The 16,542-nt window shown below is 39.9% G+C and overlaps 1 protein-coding gene across 1 annotated transcript; it reads right to left on the bottom strand.

Moving 5' to 3' along the window:
- Nucleotides 1-1,365: 1,365 nt before the first annotated feature.
- Nucleotides 1,366-2,952, bottom strand: LOC110888331 (vegetative cell wall protein gp1-like). Its single transcript, XM_022135862.1, has 3 exons — nt 2,695-2,952; nt 2,105-2,582; nt 1,366-1,442 (listed from the first exon to the last, which is right to left on the bottom strand). The coding sequence occupies exons 1-3, from the start codon at nt 2,950-2,952 to the stop codon at nt 1,366-1,368; spliced, it is 813 nt and encodes a 270-aa protein (XP_021991554.1).
- Nucleotides 2,953-16,542: the final 13,590 nt, after the last annotated feature.

Here is a 16,542-nt window from a genome sequence, read left to right on the forward strand (position 1 = left end):
AATGACAAAGAAAGAGAAGCCTGAAGACTGATCAAGACTGAAGAACTGAAGATAGCATTTTTGTGACTCGATAGTCGACTCCATCAACATCTGAGGGGGAGTCTGTTGGTGCACTACATCTGCTGATTACGTCTTGTATCGAGTCATTGTCTTAGAACGTTAGATCTGGGCTCGAAATACGAGAAATAGTGAGATTGTATAGGTTTTAGATAGTTGGGTCGCTCTTAGAGTCAAATTTAGGTTCATGGATCGCTCATTGGACCATTAAGAGTTTGGACCGCTCGAGCGGACATGTTTGGACCGCTCGAACGGCAAACCAGCTTGGACCGCTAATATGGCTTGTGTGTTGGACCGCTTTAGTGTCAACAACATGGACCGCTCATTGGACCATGTCCAATAAGCGGTCCCAGCACTCTATATATAGTCCAAAAGGCGATCTCAGTTGAAACATTGGGTGGAAATCGTACCGAAGTCCTGCCGGTGCGAGATTTGATCTGTAAACGTTTGAAATCAATAAACAAGTAGTTAAAAGTGATTTGCCTGCTGTTTCTACCTTAGTTTCTTGTTATTCCGCACCTGAAATCAAGGAGAAAGCCTCTGAACGACTCATTTGGGTCAGAATACGATCCTACACATCTCGACCTCATTTCCATGTCCAGCACCATGCCAACACGTCTCCTTGGCATGCCCCACTTTGCCACTGTTATCACATTTTCCATACCTGCATGGCCCAGCATGATGAAGTAGACAGTTGTCGCACTTAGGCAGGGTACCCATATACCCTCTTCCCTTTTTAGCATTGTTGTTGTTACTCACCCAAGTACCCTTCTGGAAATTTGCGAGCTTCCTTTTATTCTCCCTAGATGACTCCTCATGAGTCTCCTTCTTCTCATCAGAGGTTGAAAATTTTCCCAATCTAATCGCTTCTTTAGTGAGCGCCACACTTAAGTCAATCGCATCGGTAATTGTTGGAGGCTTTGATACTGTCATCAAGCTCAGAATCTGAGGCGCCAATCCCCAGATGAATCGTTCTATCCTCTTGAACTTTGGTTCCACCAGATATGGAACAACTCGCGACAAATCTTGAAGTCTCTACAGGTATTCCGCCACCTTTGGACCTTCCATCTTCAGGTTCTAGAATTCAGTTTCCAGCTTCTGGATTTCCACCTGAGAACAATACTTCCTACGCATCAATTCTTTCAGCTCATTCCATGTTAAAGCATACGCAGCGGCCTCGCCCAACGTCTAAACCTGAAGGTTCCACCATGACAGAGCCCCATCTAGAAACAGTCCAGAAATATACGTGACTTGTTGCTCTGGAGTACAATTGCTCATTCATAAAGCAGAATCCGTATTCTCGACCCATCACACAAAAGCTACGGCACCTCCAGTGCCGTCGAAGTTCAAAGGCTTGCAGTCCAAAAACTGTTTGTAGGTACAGCCTGCAACCCAAACAGTATCATTCACAGAAAGCATTAACAAAGCACACTCAGAAATGTCCAAACGTATTGTAATGTGTCTTAGGTGACTTAAACATTACCGTTAGGTGGGTTATTCCCTGAGGTACCTCCGCTGTGTTTGGAGCGAAGGGCCTCGTACTGTGCGATGGCCTGTAAGATGCGCTCTTGTAATTCTGCCTCGGTCGTGGGCAGTTGATTGTTCCTTCGAGGAAGCATTCTCCTTCTAATAAGAAGATTGGATTGGTCAGGTCTTATTTGTTAAGTAAATAAGTAATTGTCTAGAGGTCGTACATACACATATTTATAAACCATCATCATATCAAACAATCATGCAACAACATAATCATGACATAAATTTGTAACCTAACAATGTGTTTAGTGAGAACATGACGATTGAGCTTTCATTAATTACCAACCACAGTTACATTGTTTACGAGTGTATCACCTCAAAAGGGATACAAAGTCACACTACTCTCATCTAATAAGTCTGTCAATATACAAAATCACATGGTCAAAAAGTGGTCTTCAAAAGTCTTCGTAACCTCGGCTCGATAGTGGTGCTCTCACTAAAAGTAATGCAATCTGCATAAGACCAAAAACCTACTGTACTGATGGCGGGGGAGGAGGAGGGAGGAAGAGCAAACTGAGAACACGTGTGAGCTCCCCCTCAAGCTCGTGCACACGGCGAAGCAAGTAACTGATCTGTTGCTCGATAGTATGGAGACGAGCATCAAAACCTGGAAAAGGAGTAAGAGGAGTAGGTGGATGTGCAAAAGGAGACGGTGATGAATGTGGGGGAACAAAAGCAGGCTGACAAGGGCACGGTAGGGGACGTGGAGTCAACTCAAGCTCCAAAACTCTGCGACTCATAATCTCAAACTGAAGTTGAAGTGATAAAAGTAACTCATCCCGCGTATAACCAACAAAATGAGAGGGATGATGGGGGTCTGAAATCGGCATAGAGTATGTTGGGAACCATCGGAATGGCTCGTCAAGCGGTGAAGAAGTGAAGGGAGCAAATGGTGCAGCATGAGGGATCTGGGGAAAAGCTGCTGAAGCAAAAGGATCGTCACGCGGGTGCTGACCTAAAGTACCTTCCCCTGGATGGGGTGCAGGGATGTCCTGAAGAAAAACAATAGGTAAGTCAGTGCGATGGACATCGGACTCTACCTTCCCCTAGACGAGGTGCAGGGATGTCCTGAAGGAAAACGATAGGTAAGTCAGTGCGATGGACATCGGACTCTACAGGAGGGAGAGGAGCAACATCAGCGGGTGCGGGTGGAAGAATAAATGGCTTAACAAAAGGAGGGTCAACAGGTGCAGAAACTGGGTCGGGAATAAGAGGTGCAATGTCTGGTAAAGCAAAAGGAATAGGGTCATGGTCAGATATCGGCTCAGGATCGGCAGGTGCAACATCAGGCTGATCAAAAGGAGCAAGATCTGGCTTAGGATCAGGCTCAGGGTCTTGTGGGGGAGATGGTGCAGTTGACATAGCAGTATCATCATCAGAATCTGTAGCATAACGCTGTAATCCGACCGCCTATAAAGCTGAAGACGTCACAGACTCAAAGGAATCTGAGACTGAGTGCAAACTAGAATCAGAGGATATCTCAACAACAGGAATCTCAAGAGGTGGGACAGCAACCACATCCTCATCTATCTCTCCATCACCCTGGGCATCAACAGGAGGACCATCAACAAACAAATCAACGTCATCATTGAACAAATCATCAAAAGGCCAATCCTCAGGAGGAATGACAACGAGAGGAACAGGATCGAGGATCGGAGCCACGATGTGCTCACCATCGGGATGCCCAATGATGAGATGATCATGGACTGGAACGGGAATAAGAAAAGGATCCTCGTCTGGAATACCATCAGCAAATGGTAAATCATCTCCAAAGTCAGGCAACGCGAACGGCTGGAAGTCGTCCTCGTCATCCGATAGCATGTCAGGGTCACTCTCCGTGTCTGACGTAAGGTGCAATCTCATAATTAGAGATGATAGCCATAGGATCATCAACGTCTGATAATCCACTCTCTGAAGAAGATATGATGCCTGTAACATAACAATCATAACATGTGCACATATATTAACCACTATCACTTAGTATGCAATCAAGACAATTATCACTCTATCATGTATTCACATTATCCTTCATGTACCCTTCTCTAACTTTCCTAGTCTACTCTATGCAGACTGGACTACCAATATGACCTTGCATTGTGTTTCGTGTCTTTCTTTTTGCAAAAACGTTTATTCCATGGATATGGGCGTTTTGTATATGCAATGAAAACATGTTGTAAAAGTATTTTCGTGAGAGCCCTAATGATTGTAGTCTAGACTCGAGAAAGAATCCTAGTTCGCTACAATCGAAGCTCTGATACCAAACTATCACACCCTGACTTTTGCGGAAGCTTGATTATGTGTGACTTGCTTAATATTATTGCATTCAACCATAAAAAACAACTATATGATAAAACCAAGATGTTCATCCATAGATAAGTTTTAAAACATTTCAAACAACATTGTTTTAAAATCCCAAACGCAGACTTCACGTTTACAATACAACATCAACAAAGTTTTAAGTTCCATAAGGACTTAACAAAAGACACAAACAACTAGGCTTTGAGCCATGTATCTTATCCAAGATAAAATACATAACCCAACCCATCGACACCAGATGACATCTTTTATTTGAGACAACACTTGAAAACTTCCAAACGCCGGGCCAGATCCATCTCAATTACCTGAAATACATGTAGTTTGAAAACATCAACAAAAGTTGAGTGAGTTCATGTGTTTTGAATGTGTGCACAAATAAACCTTATAATCATCGAAAGTAGGTATGTATTTGTAAAACCCCGGTATAAAAGCAAACAAGGAAACAAATCAATTAATGGTTTACAAGGCCATTAACATGTGTGCAACGACGTAGGAAGGCTCAAACCTAGCAGATTTTGTACCGGGCCTCCGGCTGTAAGATAGCTGCCGATGATCCTAAGCTGAGAAAAATCGAGTATCAATCGTCTTTTAACTTTATTCCGGATCAGAAAACGCATAGAGATGATCACCCGATTCTGAAATTTGAGCCGATGACATCAGAATGGAACAAATATGATAAATTGAAAGACACTGATCTACTTCAGCACCGGGTTATTGATTGGAGGTGGTTGAGTGAAATAGGCTCGCAGCAGGAGGTGAGAGATCTTTTAGGTCAAAGGTTGATTGATGCGCTGGAGTATATAGAACCTCAGTACGAGGAGCTAGTGCTAGAGTTTCATAGCACTTGGGCGCATAAGGAGGGAAAGTTCAAGCAGGGCACAGCTGTGTCGTTTAGTTTAGGTAGGTAGGTTTATGAGATGAATATGGCACGGTTTGCCATAGTTTCGGGGTTGTATACTAAGGAGGAGGTGAAGAGGCCGGAGTTTGTTACTTACTTGCGGGGTGCCTATACTAAGCCTAGGGATTATGGTGTTGGTGCAGCTGAGTTGAAAGAGTTTTGGAGTACGATTTCTGACCACCCGTTCGCGACTACGAACCTGATTACGCCGGTTCGTAATCCGGTTTCTAGATATGTGCTGAAGATTTTATCTACAACACTTGTGGGTCGGAAGTCGGGGGAGAACAAAGTGAACTGGATAGAGCTGTTTATCTTGATGTGTAGAGTGCAGAACAGGGAGATGAATCTGACTACTGTCTTAGCAGATTCTTTTAGTAGAGGTCATCGAGGATGTCATCGAGCTGGTTTGGTTATGGGCCCCTACATTACTAGGATTGCAACAAATTTGGGGGTTTTGACCAAGTATCTACCCGAATTTTTACACGAGGGGCCCATGATAGCGACATTTGGTTTGAAAGAGCTGCAGCAAGCGGGGATAGTGTCATGGCAGGAGCCCTATGGCTGGGAGCCGATCAGACAGGGTCCACAGGTGCAGCCGCCACAGGGACATCCGGCTGAGGATGTCATGATTCAGATTGAGCCGACACATAGGCAGCGGCCACCGTAGAGACACGAGCGGCCAGAACATCAGTATCCGAGGAGGCAGCCTCCACCTGAGTCTCTTACTTTGGAGTCACTCTCTGGCTATGTGGAGAAGAGTTTTGACAGGCTGGAGCATTTGATTGAGGCATTTCAGTTGGGTCATCGAGGATGTCATCGAGCTGGTTTGGTTATGGGCCCCTACATTACTAGGATTGCAACAAATTTGGGGGTTTTGACCAAGTATCTACCCGAATTTTTACACGAGGGGCCCATGATAGCGACATTTGGTTTGAAAGAGCTGCAGCAAGCGGGGATAGTGTCATGGCAGGAGCCCTACGGCTGGGAGCCGATCAGACAGGGTCCACAGGTGCAGCCGCCACAGGGACATCCGGCTGAGGATGTCATGATTCAGATTGAGCCGACACATAGGCAGCGGCCACCGTAGAGACACGAGCGGCCAGAACGTCAGTATCCGAGGAGGCAGCCTCCACCTGAGTCTCTTACTTTGGAGTCACTCTCTGGCTATGTGGAGAAGAGTTTTGACAGGCTGGAGCATTTGATTGAGGCATTTCAGTTGGGTCAGTCAAGGCAGGATGACGCTCTCCGGTATATGATGACTACTCACAGGATGAGGATCCCAGACTATTTCCAGCTGGGACAGCAGGACGTCCCGGCTGATGCTGGTGCGAGGGTTGAGCATGATCCTCCATTCCATGTATTCGGAGAGAGTAGTGGTGCAACTGGGCAGCAGGAGGAGAGCAGTGATGAGGAGTAGTATGGGGATAGCATGAGGATGCAGGAGCAGCAGCTGAAGACTATATCTTTTGGTAATTATTTTTCTTTTATGCTGTTTTTGATCCTCACTTTTGGTCTGTACTGATATTTATACACGTTAAACAGGTTGGTTAAGGAAGGTTGGGTTGGTTGATGTGATGGAACTGATGAACTACTAATATTTTGATGATATATATATATATTATGTTTTGGTAGTTTGTTTGATGATTGATTGGTTGATTTATAGCCGCTTTCGTTCGCGTGTCCGAGGTTAGAGTTGTTTGCTGAGCGCGTTTCGAATTGGAGGTCTTATGTGGAAATGACTGGCACTTTGAAAGTCTTACATATCAGCAAAGTCGTTTCCCTTTTTGTTGTTGTATTTTATTTATTTCGTCGTTAATTCGTTATTTATTCAGTTAGTTCGTTAGTAGTTTAGTAGTTGGTTTTTAGTCTTAGGAAGTTTTGAGTCGTATTTCCATTCTTGCATTAGGGACAATGCAATCTTTAAGTGTGGGGATGGGATACATGTAAATAATCGAGTCATAAAGCTGAAAAATACAAAAAAATTCGAAAAATTAAAATTCAAAAAATTCAAAAAAATTGAAAAATCAGAAAAAGGTCCTTTGAAATAAGAAGTTTGCATAAATAAAACGAAAAATGATAGAAAAGATGAGTTTTTGCTCGGGGTCGAATAATAATAATATGATATTATAATAAATCGAGCTTGCATCTAGTTAGGGATATGTGGATAGGCCCGAGTTTGGTTTTAAGTCCCTTTGAGCTAATATACCTTAATTGTCGGTCTGCTAGTGGGTTTTCGCCTGGGAGATATGGGAAACTAAAACTGCCAATAATAGTATAAGGGGCACCGTTATAAGTTAAAACTGTTAGAGTTTGTGATCATGCGAAAAAAATAGAATAAAAAGTGAGCTAGAAACTAAATGAAAGTAGTGCATTCCTATGTAGTCTGGGTTGGGGATAGTGACTTTAAAACCGGATTACCGCTAGGATGTGTGAAATCGGCCGTGCAAAGAAAAGAAAAAAAAGTACCGAAGCTTAAGTAATCCGAGTTGGGATAGCGACTCTACAGCCGGATTGCCTCTTGGTTAGAGAAAGCATCGTCTATGCTCATTGAAAGAAAAAAAAGAGAAAGAAAAGCGAAAAAAATGGAAAAAAGGAAAAAATTGGCTGTAAACTCTCTTGGTTTTGATATAAGACGGTTGGGAATTGGTCCGGTGATCGTTCCTTTAGTCCTATAAGCTTGAGGTGGGAGTAGGTGGACCGTAGATTCTAGTGTGAGGCCCTAGGTGGATTGACCGCACTTAAATTAAATTCACATGATAAGGGCTTAGGATTGGATTCGGGTTTAAAGGGACAAGTATATTCGCAATCGCAGCTAACGCAAGCATTGGTTTTAATAAGATATAAATAATTTTTGACCCAAGTGATTATTTGTCAATGATACCGTTGCATAATTCTTTTTCGGGGACGAAAAAAGAGTAAGTGTGGGGATATTTGATGTATTGCAAAATACATCCTTTATTCGTGTATAGTATGTATTATTTCTCGTTATTTTTAGTTTCGTTTTAGTTAGAATTGCGTGCTATTGATTATATTTGCATTTTCCAGGTCGTGGTACTAAAAGTTGCTGAAAAAGGAGAAAAAACGAGCCTTATTGCTTAAACACCAAGTCTCGGAACTATTTGGAAAAAGAGAGATTTATTTTGGAGTTTTTGGAAGTTAGAGTTGGAAATTTTAAACAAGAGTCTGTGAAAAAACAGCCGTGGCGCCATCCTGAAGATCCGTCGCGTAGCGCTAACAAACAACAAAGAAAATCTGAGTTTATGGATGGTCGCGCCACGGCCATCCTGAAGACCCGTCGCGTGACGCGATGGGGTTATCTGGCGAAAATTATTTGTTCGATGCTAGGGTTTGGTATATAAACTTAAGTTAATCATCATTATCAAAAACTTACAAACTCAAGAACCCTAAGGCGATTTTCGGAGCAGATTTCGAGTATTTCAGAGTATTTTGGCTTGCGGGAGTCATTCGGTTGAAGCTTGGAGCGTAGGAAAGAAGATTGTACGGGTCTTATCTCCCGGTTTTCTTTATTTTCTTGTTTCAATACTTTTCCGATGAATTCTTGTTTTGAACTTGTTTTGTTTATTTTAGACATCATGTTTAGTGGCTAAAACCTTCGTTACTACTTAGGCAAGATGATAGTTTAATGAAGTTTGGATCTTTTAACGGTTTTTATTGTTTTGTTATGGATTGATCTTTGAAAGTAAATTATTCTAGAATATCTGATTTAGTGCATATGCGTATTTACTTTTGATTGTTGATTACTTGCTGTTTCACATAAGTTTTGGTGAATGTCTTTCACATAATAAATTTGTGTTGATTATTCATACGTTTGCGGGTTCGGGTGATCTTTGGGTAAATTGGCCAATAGCCGTAGATACAGTAATTAAAATACAATTAGAATTAGATATTCTGCTTAACTTGTCGCTGAGAGGCTCGAGTTAGTTAGTAGGTCGCGGTGTAATATATATAGCTAAGACAGGTTTTGAGAGAAGTCGGTTTTAGTTCCCTAATTGCATTTGTGTTTATTAGACCAAGTTAGAATCTAGGATTGCCTTAGATTATTGCGCTGAGAGGTAGATAGTCATATTAGGGCACTTTTAGAGTCGTTAGAGGACTGAGAGGAAGTCTAACAATCGGTGTTCACAACAACCTTGTAGGGTTTCCTAGGTTTCTTCCTGAGAAGGGTCGGGAAGTCTTAGCTTGAAATACCTTAGGGTTTACGGTTTAGTACTTCACGATCCCGATTCCATACCACAATAGTACCGTTAGAAATCCATTCATAGTTAAACTGGATTCAAGCCTAGGTAGTCGTTAATCTCATCTGAATTAAACCTTAGTTCTTAATTGTGTCTTAGTCTAATTTTATTTTAATTTCAATTTTAGGATTTTAGTAAAACCCCCCTAAAACACAACAATAGTTAAGTCGTGTCAGTGTCTAGTCTAAATAAAGTCGTTAACGTAATTAATTAGAGTCCTTGTGGGTTCGACATCCGGACTTGCTTTTCTTTGCTAGTGTCGACCGGTTCACTTGCCGGTGAGTAGTTTAGTCAAGTTAGAGAGTCTAGATTATTATTACTTGAGTCTAAATTTAGGGTTATTTTAGTTTATTTATTTAAACTACATATTCCACATCACACCTCATGGGCCAAACCCCGGTCCTTATGGATGTGGGCTCGCTACACCCAAATAGATCTATCACTCATGTCCCTCGGTCCTTATACGAGGATTAATGGTCTTAACTTTGTGCCTACTTGTCACACCCCGACCAAGTAAAACAACAAAACGCGGCGGAAACGTCGGGGAGTGTTGTAACAGAATCATTGTTTCACAACCATGGATTAAATAATTTCGTTTTATTGAATTATTGAACTCATTGTTTAATTACAAATCAGATAAATACAAGTATTATCTTTCAAGTTTTAAAGTCGCTAAGGCACGAGTCCATCCTAAGTGTAGCATGTATCAACAATCATCACAAAGCAGTACCTGAAACATATGTAAAAATAGGTACGTCAGCATAAAAATGCCTGTGAGATACATAGGTTTTATTGAAAATAGGATTCATGACTTGTAGGTTTAAAAGAATGCTTTAACAAAATAGTCATGAATTTTAAGAAAAATGTTTTCTTTTATAAATCGTATAAGAAGTGATAAGAAAACAGATAAGAAAGATGTATAAATAAATAATTAAGTAAAATGAGTTTGTATATAACTAGTTATAAGGCCCCGCTTTGCGGGGCGAGGGGGCGTAAGACCGTGTTACCAGGGATGGGGGTGCGTAGAACCATGGCAAATAGCAAGCCAACAACGACCAAAACTGGGGAAAATGTAAAAGAAAAACATAAATTTATAACACTAAGTAAGTAACTAACTGACGTAAAACATAGACGAATTCAGATTTATATACACGTATTACAACGGGGATGTAAAAAAACCTTAGGAGACCAAAACTGACTACCAAAAAAAAGTTTGGTTTGTTTGGTGACCAAAATCAAAAAAACAAAATGCAAATTTACAAATGATGAAAGGTTGAAAGGGATCCAAATTCTTTTTCAATCATTAACAGGGTAGTCAGTCTCACAAAATAGAGGATTTGGACTAACCATAGGCCCAACACATGTACACCAAGGAAAATGGCCCAACATGTATGTTTTGCAACGACTTGTAAAAAAATAGTTGAAGCGCAAGTTAGCAGAAGTATATTGTTCTTAAGACCATACCTAAATTGTTATTATACTAGTGTTTAACCCCCGCGTTGCGGGGCGGGGTGATACGACTTGCTGGATATTGACCGGAACCCTAGTAGTCATCGGCGGCGGCGGCTAGGTGCTCAAACACCGTCAGTGAAGTTGTGCCGCATGACCCTGGTTTCTTTCATGGTGTTGATGTCGTCCTGTAGCTGCTCATGAAACAAATTGTTGGATTATTGAACCACTTAATGTTGCATGAGTAAGTAAAACAATCCACACAATTATTGAAAGCAGAGAGAAACCAATTTTCTTCCAAGAAAGTATGCAATTTTAATTGTTTTGTAAACTTGATGTTACTAAATTATCTCTAAATTCTTTTTATTTAAGCAATTAACTTTTCAATCATGTAACTGTCTAAAAAATTACCTTCAAAGGTTATGCCATCATCTGAATCCCATGGTTCATGGCAACAAAAAACGCCACATCAACTGATGAAATACTTTGTTATAAGGAAGATTCTACCAAGTTACCCTGAAATATAACAATTAGTATACTAATTTCTTTATGAATAAACAAAATTAAATGGTATAGATTTAATCACATTTTTGATATTAACCCCTGCTAGCATGCTTCACCTTTGAACTGTTTCTTTGATTAACATGAAGTTACAGCAACATTCTTATCCTCACCATATTAATGGAGAAGGTACATATCTTATATGCACCATTTTACGCCATATTTTCTTTTTGAGAATGACATATTTAAGTATTCTGCACCTTTTTGTTTTTGAACTGTTTCTTTTACAAACATGACCTTACACCAACATTCTGTATTTATATATGGGGCATTCAAAATACTTGCTTTTAGGTAGTTGACTATTGCACCCATAAACTTCTTATGAACTATATTAATGCACCAATACCATCATCCGCATCCGCAGTTGGCCGCGTCTCCACCTCCACAGTCTCCAATGTCATTGGGCGGTGAGGCGATTAGGACGATCTTCATATCTGGTCATATACTACTAAATTTCCCATGACTATTTTTGTGTTTTTATCAACAACTTTTGTATGGCTATAATACATGCTTTCTCCCAGTCTTATCTTTCTATAAGTACCATGACTTTATTAAAGTGGTCTCACTAGTTTTCTAGACACATGTTGTTGCCTATCTGCGTCTCCACCTACCTGAGATTTTTTCACATTCTATTGTCCTTCCTAACTACCAAACTGCAATCTACCCTGATGGACTTTTTAGAGGTAAACCAACTCTCCCCAATGATGCAAATCAATTTTCAAAAAGCATACACAGAATTACAACCTTAAAATCCTAATACGTATAATAGGATAAGTAACTGTTCCCTAGGTTTATTCACGATTAACTGATTAAGTACGGGCTATATAAAAAACTTATCTAATAGTTAAAATAACTTCGATGATAATTATATTCATTCATTGGGCTTTTTAAATCCGAGTCATATGAACTAATTTCATTGCCCCCACGCCCACCCTATAATATACATAGAACTACAATCCTGAAGTCTTATAAAGCGTATTAATAAATTGTCAAAAACCCTTGGTACCTCCTATCTATTGCCAAGGTGAACTGCAAATCAACCCAAGTGAGACCTAAATTGCTAGCTAGATCTTTTATAAAAATTTGGAAACAGAAAGCGCCATACCTCAAATTGTAAAGATTAATCCAAAACGAATTAAAATTCGAGCCCTAATTGTAGAAGCAAAGCTGAAGATTCACCCAAAACAAATTGAAACGGGAATCATAATCGCTGAAACATACCTGTCTGAGCCCTAATATCAGACACCAAAAACCAAGCGTGTTCGTTCGAGCCCTAATTGCAGAAGCAAAGATGAAGATTCACCCAAAACAAATTGAAATGGGAATCCTAATCACTGAAACATACCTGTCTGAGCCCTAATTTCAGACGCCAAGCACCAAGCGTGTTTGTCGGAATCAAAATTGAAGGGAGCAGCGACGAGGTGTCAACGTAGCATTTGAAGGCGGAAAGAAGGAGGAGGAAGGGGAGGACGGCGAGGGAGTGATACGGTTGAACTGGATTATGCGGGTGGGTAACTTTTTGTAAACGGTGTTTCTTAACAGCCGTTACTACTGTAGCGAAGAAGCTACGTAAATTGTTATATACTAGGTTTTTCCCCGCCGCGCGTTGCGCGGGGAATTCCGTCATGAACCAAAAGCCAAACACAAAGACCCCAATTAAACACCCGAAAAAAGACATACCAAAGAAGATAACTTAGATACGGCATTTGTAAACGCGAATGAAACATACCAAAGCCTCATTCAATGTCTTTTTCTCTTCAGTGTGACAATGGTCATGCTGAAAATCAGGCTCAGCCACAACTACAAAACATCCCAAACGTGCATTAGCCTGTAAGGCTTGAATCAGTCCAAACCTTAAACAGAAAATTAACAGTAAAACAATGAAGAAATGGAACAAAATTACAAAGTTACAGAAAACTTATGAGCCTACAATACTACAAGAAACAGATTAAAGGACAACAAAATTAATCTTAAAAAAGTGGACTTACTGAGTGTGGAATAGGCTTGGCGGCTTGGGTTGGGTAGATCCACGACCCTGACGTTATCTGAACAATCCCTAGCAACTTAAAAGACAAAACGAAAAAGAATAAAACACAGGTTTACAACATCTTATACAAGCATGTTTTTAATGATGCAGTTACCTAATATTTGCTTGTGTCAAAGTTTTCTTGAAACTTGCAGCAAGCCAATCTACTATTCTCTACATAAATATATAAAATATAAAATATAAACGGATTTATAATAATTAGAATAATGATAATAGTAAATAAACACTCATATTGGCTCAAAAAAAATACTAACCATGTCAAAATGGTAACAGTCTACCCAACTTCACTCAAACAAAGATGAGACCAATACATAAATCATACTTAAAACAAAGGCTATATGTGAGGCTCAGATCTGGACAAGTTGAACTTTATCATCACAGCCTTTTATTATTACACATATAAAAGAACGACTTAATTGTGCCAATAGAGATTTTCCTGTATAATTTGACCACCAAAAACGATTCAATGAGGCTCAGATCCATGAATAACTGAACAAAAAATGATGAGCCTGCCATATGGCTGCAAATTTAACTGTTGTAACATGAAAGATTTAATGTTCCTTTCACATAAACAGCCTGATTGCCCCGCCAAGAAAGGCTATAACAAATTTGTTCCAGATAAACTTAACCTGATCATCATAGCCATTTTACCTAAACCATATAAAGTTTTAAAAATCCGACACTCGAAGAAATCCTCAATAATCATAGAAAATTAAAGATTATAACAATTTGTTTCCATGAGTAAGAAAGCAGGGGGTATTTAGCAATAATCAGGATGCACAGTCGTCACATATGGCTGAATCGATCATCAACTAATTCAACTTCATTATCACAGGCCACAACCACTCCCGTAACCATAACATCATCACGAAGACATAACTGCAACCTAGGGTTAGATAAAAACTAAAACCATTCGACAAGGGCACCACCGCCACCTAGGGTACCGTAACCGAACCCAACAACGATGGCCGAGAATAGGGTTTCATCACCACTTACGGCAAGGGCACCACCGCCACCTAGGGTTCCGTAATCGAACCCGGCAACGATGGATGATGATAGCAGAAAGGAAGATATAACTTAAATCTGAAGAAGAGACAGAGACAACTAACAGTTGAATCGAAGAATGGTTCCGTCATCAGACAGTATCTCCGTCAACGGGATGAAAGCTTTAGCAACCACCACTTACGGCATGGGCACCACCGCCACCTAGGGTTCCGTAATCGAACCCGGCAACGATGGCTGATGATAAGTGGCTAAGAAAGGAGTTATCCATAATTTTGTTTTCATATTCTAGCAGACGTTAATATTCCAGGACCATTAGTTACAGCTCAAAAACCAAAACTTGAACTTGCTGAACTGAAGCCTGAACCGCGGCTGACCCGAACTAAAATCTGAGAACTACCTACAATCTGATACACCACTACTCCACCACCTGAAACACCACCAAAACTGAAACTGAACCATACTTGAATCTGACCCGAGCTCCCGAATCCTGACCCGAGAGCTCCTCCACTGTAGTGAACCCAAAATCAAAGCAAATTGAGACCCGAACATGAACGGAGTAGAACCACTAACCTGAAACAGCGACCACCGCCACCGCCGTCGTCATCTCTGGCGGCTACAGCCGCCACAGCTGTCGCCGCGGCGGAGCCGAAACCCTTCGCCGTCTCTCTCTTTTCTGCTCCTTCTCTCCGATCTCCTTCTCGTTCTACTCTCCGGAATAACCGGCCGGAGATCACCTCCAGTCGCCGGATTCGAGAGAGAGGGAAGGAGTGGTTTTGTGGTGTGGGTATTTGGGTCTTCTTAAAAGAGAGAAATGAAGAAAATGAAGTTATGGTCCATGTTTGTGTGTGTTGGTTGCAGTAGAGATCAAGAGAGTGTAGCGGTGGTAATGATCGGCACCTACAGGTTGGCAATACCCGGGAACGGGAACTATTCCTAAGAACATACCCAAATTGTATATATTGAATAATATATTGTTTGAAAAAAACAATATTTTGATAAATAGGTTCGTAGTATATATAAAAATATACTTTGGTTTTAAGAGAGTCGAATAAGTAATATATTAAAATATATTTTACTTCCAAAATCGTTTAACAAATAGTATATTAAATATACTTTGGTTGTCAAATAATAATTTTCAGTAGTATATCAAAAGTATACTTTGGTTTAATTAATAACATATCAAAATATGTTTAGGTTGTATGATTAACATATCAAAATATGTTTTTGGTTTACAACTAACATATCAAAATATGTTTTGGTTTTATGAATAACATATTAAACTAATGTTTTGGTTATTAACAAAATATATGTTGGCTTGTACAATATCACATATGAGAGCATATCAAACTATACTTTTGGGAGTATAACTAAATATACAAAAATAATGTGATTTGGAATTCATTCAGACCTAGTGCATCAAAATACACCTTTGAGACTATAGAAATACCACAAAGGCAATCCCTATTTTGTTCACCAACCGGTCTGGTGAACAAAAATAAGTACTATCCAACAAATTAATCTTATAATCGTTGGAAAAATTAGTGTTTAAACCATAATTAATCATTCAGTTTGTCAAAAGATAAGTACTAATATATATAATCAATTATACTTTGAAATCATGAACATAACAAATAGGTACACATGCTTCACCCCAAAATATTGAAAACAGGTAAAGAGGGGACTATATACTCACTTGAGAGTGCTTAGAAGTCTTGAACAACTACCAAGCAAGCTAGTGGAGTCACGGAAATCAAACGGCACCTAATATAGGTAACTAGTAAATAAGTCGGACCTAAATTGGAAGATCGGATAGGATGAGGTTTCGTAAACCAAATGAGTGTGGGAACTCATATGATATGGTTTAACAAAGCCTTCATACTAAAACGAAACCTAAGCTAAGTGCTTACGACCCGTTTAGGTAGCTTACACTACTTTAACGCGTCATTCGCGTAAAACACGTTCGGACCGCCTAACTAGTCCTATGACAAGTATTATATGCCCTAACATACTTAATTATGTTGCATAATCAGTTAAATGACAAAATTTTGGGTTACATATGCTTAAATATCAATTATGCATAAAAAGGGCATTTTGGTCATTTTCCTAAGGCATATAAACTACCTATCATACAACTACTTAAACAAAGTGACCATAAGGTATAACCTCAGAAGGTTATTCCCTATACAACTATGATCACTAAATATGTTTCATCGGATCCTAAAGATCAACCAACCGGGTCTAGTTCGTAAGTCTAAGCGGTTGTTTAGACCGCTTGACTTACGACTCTACATAAGCACTAATCTAAAAATGACGAGCTAAACATGTTTAAAACATGTTTAACAAAGTTTGAAAACAAGTTGGATATCAAAACAAAGAGTTTTGATACCCAAGAGTAGTTTGGTTACAAAATACGCAAGAAC

This window comes from Helianthus annuus, chromosome 11 (genome assembly GCF_002127325.2).
Source record: "Helianthus annuus cultivar XRQ/B chromosome 11, HanXRQr2.0-SUNRISE, whole genome shotgun sequence".
NCBI lineage: Eukaryota > Viridiplantae > Streptophyta > Magnoliopsida > Asterales > Asteraceae > Helianthus > Helianthus annuus.

Bases quoted from the DNA above. Each gene is read 5' to 3' on its own strand.
- LOC110888331 (XM_022135862.1), bottom strand. From the start codon at position 2,952: ATGTCAACTGCACCATCTCCCCCACAAGACCCTGAGCCTGATCCTAAG. The intron at 2,583-2,694 runs GTCCATCGCACT...GTTTTTCTTCAG, and splicing joins TCCCTCCTGTAGAGTCCGAT to GACATCCCTGCACCCCATCC. The intron at 1,443-2,104 runs GTTTGCTCTTCC...TTTGGGTTGCAG, and splicing joins GGAGCTCACACGTGTTCTCA to GCTGTACCTACAAACAGTTT.